This window comes from Phytophthora ramorum (genome assembly GCF_020800215.1).
Source record: "Phytophthora ramorum isolate Pr-102 chromosome Unknown Phyram_PR-102_s0001, whole genome shotgun sequence".
Classification (NCBI taxonomy): domain Eukaryota; phylum Oomycota; class Peronosporomycetes; order Peronosporales; family Peronosporaceae; genus Phytophthora; species Phytophthora ramorum.
The window spans coordinates 1873037-1877300 of record NW_027150647.1 but is presented as its reverse complement, the minus strand read 5'-3'; the positions used below and the strand labels follow the sequence as shown (position 1 = coordinate 1877300).

General features: G+C 52.1%; 1 protein-coding gene across 1 annotated transcript; it reads left to right on the top strand.

Annotated features, from left to right (window-relative positions):
- Positions 1-276: 276 nt before the first annotated feature.
- Positions 277-1517, top strand: KRP23_346 (uncharacterized protein; the record flags this gene model as incomplete). The annotated part of the gene is made up of 2 exons (XM_067888090.1): positions 277-533; positions 1496-1517. 2 exons carry the CDS (start codon positions 277-279, stop codon positions 1515-1517), a joined length of 279 nt encoding a protein of 92 aa, XP_067750903.1.
- Between the last annotated feature and the right edge of the window lie 2747 nt (positions 1518-4264).

Genomic DNA, 4264 nt, shown 5'->3' with positions numbered 1-4264 from the left:
GACCTCGAAACGTTTCATCGCATTGCAGACATCAGATCCACGCGTGCACTCTATCAACTGTACCACCTCAATCTTGGTATTCTTCTGCCTTGACGAGATGGCGCAGGTCACGTCTCGCCCGTGTCGGGTAACCCTCTCGGGTACGTGCGCGTTACTCATTCAGGTTGCGGCGATCCTGCACAAGACTTTGGTGGCGATCACAAAATCTTGCACCGGGAGCTGAGCTCGGCTTCTTCAGCCACAATTCAAACTGCGTCTAATCCAGCACGTATCACCATGGGCAAAGCAAGCTTCACCACGAATCCGTATCCGAACCTCGTACTCACAGCGGCAGATCGTGAAATGCTTCTTGAGCTGGAGAGAGACCTCATCCACGAAGTTTTCCCAAAATACGAGGCGTTCGTTGTCGAGGACGAGCGTAAGGTGAAGCGGGCGCAGTGGAAGGCAATTGGTGACGACAAGAACTTGCACGTGTACGTGGAGCGCAAAGATTGGAGCGACGCGGAGAACGAACCAATGCTGAGTCAAGACACGTCCGACAATTGGCAGAAGCATATGCCAGTGATCCTCGCAGTCGGGACCTTCGAAGGGGAACTGAATGACCTCATGTTCGGCACTGTGAACCCGACCCAGCAAATCATGCGCGTCAAGGCCTCGTACGTGAAGGACTACAGTGACGGAGCCGTACTTGCCAACATTGTGCTGCCCACCGCGGACGACCCGTTCCGGTCGGTGTCAGTAAAATGGACGCAGATCAATCTGCCGCTGAACCAGACAGGATTAATCCAGAACCGCGACTTTGTCTGCTTGGAGACGACGGGCATCCTTCACTTTGCTAGCGGAGACCGGGTCGGGTACCAGCTGCTGCATTCGATCGATTTCCCCCAAACGAAGCCGTTTCCCGGAACGATTCGTGCCAAGCACCGCATCATTGGGTTTTACAGGCAGATCAGCCACAACGTCATCGACACCTTCGCCTTGGACACGGTCCATCCTGGAGGCAAGGTGTTCCGCTCTGTGGCTCTGGAAGCGTCGGCCAAGGCCCTGCTCTCGACCACCAACTATGTGATCTGCGGCCAAGCCAAGAAACTAACGTGGAAACTTCAGCATCGGCAAGCGGAGACGCGGCTGGAGCGCCACCGAAGAAGCACTCGCAGTATTCTCGCCGGTGATAAATCGTGTGCAACGTGCGAGCGGAACCTTGGACCTGGTAGCTTCGGGCTTCCGAGGGTCGGTGCCTTCCGGAAGGGCACTTGTAAGCTGTGCATGAGCCCTGTCTGCTTGAAATGCAAGCGACCCAAAGCGATCAGCTTTCTTACGCCGGACGGGAAGCTACTGCGCCACAAAATCACGTTCTGTGTCAAGTGTATCAGCGAAGTCACGCAGCTGGATGCGCTGCCTGCCGCACGTGACCAGGCTGAGGGCTACCAGGCCTACAGTGTGATGGCATCTCTGTCCGGGTCTGACGTTTTGTCTGATGATCTCGACTTCTAAGCAATCACCAGGAGAGCGAATAGCGAATGTCGTTCAGAAAAACTGCCTCCGGTACTGTTTAAAAAATTGCTCAATCTCTGTCATCGATGCAGCTTCCGTTGGAGGACCTCACTTGCCTCTTAATGCGTCGGGTATAAAGTTGATTTTGTCCGTTAACAGCTCATCGATCATCATCCCACTCAGTTGACAGGGCTGATATTCGCCTTCAGTTTGTGAATCCAGGAAATATATTCTCTATTCGACGTCAAGCCCGGTTCAGATAGACTAGCTCCATTGCAGAGCTGTCATCACAAGAACGCAGTAGATCCACTCTTCAAGTTTTTACGAAGAAAAATGGCACTAAACAAAATAGTGTCTGCCTCAGTATCCCACGATCTTCTATTGAACGAACTCACTCCGTCTCCATATGAAGGGATGTCCAGACTGGTAGCTAGAGTCACGACATCCAATCCAAAGAGGAATCCCGGAAATTCGGCAAAAAGCAGCTGGATCACTTCGTGATGTCCATGACGAACCGCTCCTTTTAGGGCCAGTGTCAATTGGGACTGTCCGTCCAAGTGAACCTGTGGATCGAAGATAGAGCATTGCGAGGTTCCTGGTCGATGTTCCCGACGTTTTCTTCCAGATACGATTCAGTATGTTGACCGCTTTGCACAACTTGACCGAGTTCTTGCACGCACTCAGATCCACTGAGGAGTCCGCATAGAGAGACAACAGCAGCAATGTCAGACAGCCCGATGAACTCACCTGGCTATAACAGCAGTTACATGACGGGCAGAGTTGACTTCCATTTGGTTTGGCCATCACTATTGACAGAGCACGATCGGTACCTTCATGTGGATGAAACAATGGAGGGCGTTCAAAATAGTGGTCCATTTTGGTTTCAGATGCATTCGAGAAGAAATCCAAAGTACGACGTAGCGCATTAAACTCCAGCGTACACGAATAGGTTGTCGTAGATTGTCGTAGATAAAGCTCCGTAGTGCTCAATAAGCCACTCACAAATGTGTTCCGTAGTCTCTTCGTCGTATCATTAACCGCTCGGATGGTAAACCCTTCACGGCGCTGGGACTGCAGCATCAAAACAACGTCAAACTTTGACCACGCGGCAGCATTATCCATCGCTGCCGTCGTGCAGCCCTCGGACCGATTCTTCTGTAACCAGAAAATTACATCAGTCGCAACCTCCGGGTCGTCGGCAGCCAAGTCCATCGCATCGGTGGTGCATCTCTCCGTCCCATTGCGATGCAGCCACTTGACAACGTCCAATTTACCGCAACGCGCAGCTCCATCCATCGCTTTGGTTGTACAACCAGCGCTTGAGTTGTCATGCAACCATTTCACCACTTCAAGTTGACCATTCTTCGCCGCACCGTCCATAGCTGCAGAGGTGAAGCCTTCGCTCCGAATCGCATGCACTCACTGCGCCATCTTATAGATGTCCATTCGACGCTGCTTCATCCATCGCATCAGTGGTACAGCCCTCACTTCTGTGCTGGTGAAGCCACTGCACGACTTCAAGATGGTTGTTGGCGGCAGCTTGATCCATCGCTGCTGTCGTTCATGTGGGACCAGCCCCAAACAACGCACCGCGTCTTTTTCGTTTGCTTCCAATGCTTCCAGTGAAGAGGCCAACCGCGCTGTGCAGATAGTTTACCACGGCCAGATGACCATTTCTTGCTGCCGCATCAATGGCATTGGCGTCACGCGTCTGCCCAGGATCCCGTGGACTTCTCCGTGGTTCTTCAAGCTCAAATAGGCCCATGCGTGGATCATCCTCGAATATGTCAAAGAGCCACTGGACAACGTTCATATAACCTTTCGTAGCAGCATCTACCATCGTTGCTGCCGACAACAAGGACAGATCATACTGTGGAAGCCTTGGGACGATAGGTCGTGTCAGAGGAAAATAGCGGCTAGTCTGAATTCCACCCCAATAGCGCCCATAGAGGTACTTCACCATGCTGAGCTGGCCACACCTCGCAGCGTAGTCCAAAGCTCGAACTGCTTCTACCAACCTGTTCGGTATCATCCAGTGTCACGACGTCAAGCCGGTCCTTCTCCACCGCAGCAAATATGGCCATATTGGGGTGTTTCACGTAGCGGTGGGAAAGCAACCACTCCATGGCATCGATACGGCCCATTTCTGATGCTTTCCAAAATCTGGAAGCGTACCATATGCGCTCCAGCAGGGCGATGGAGTTGAATTTCACAGCGTCTCGGAGCTCCAACTCCACTGCAGAGTCCAGGAAGGTGGGGGTAGTTTCGATCACGTGCTGTAAGGAGGAGAAACTGGGTTTGGACTCGTATGACAGCGTCGGGATGAGCAAAGGGGAGGAGGGGGAGGCAACACCTTCACGGTTTACCTGAAAAGCAAATCTTGGAATCTGCTAGATACGTTGTGACAACTTTAATTGGACTGTGTTTTGTACATCACTTTATGTTTGACACATGAGAATTCTTGCCAAGTTGTCAGGATTTCTTGGCAACTCCAGGAGGCGCGGCTTTTTAGGTTGTGCATTGCGGGAGCTTGTGTTCAAAGGTGGCGTTATGGGAGCAGATTATTTTGCGCCTTCTGGTAGGTGAATCTTCGCTGCTGACGCCTGTCAAGTTGAAGAGAGCACAATCCTCCCAATCGCACTGGCACTCCCTGAGCAATATATGCTGGTGGTTTACGGCTACCCTATCCGCTGTCATCAACACACGCGCGCTCACCTGAAGATAATAAGTGAGCTGGGCTCAGTTGCCAATCTTCCTCGCCGATAGCGCA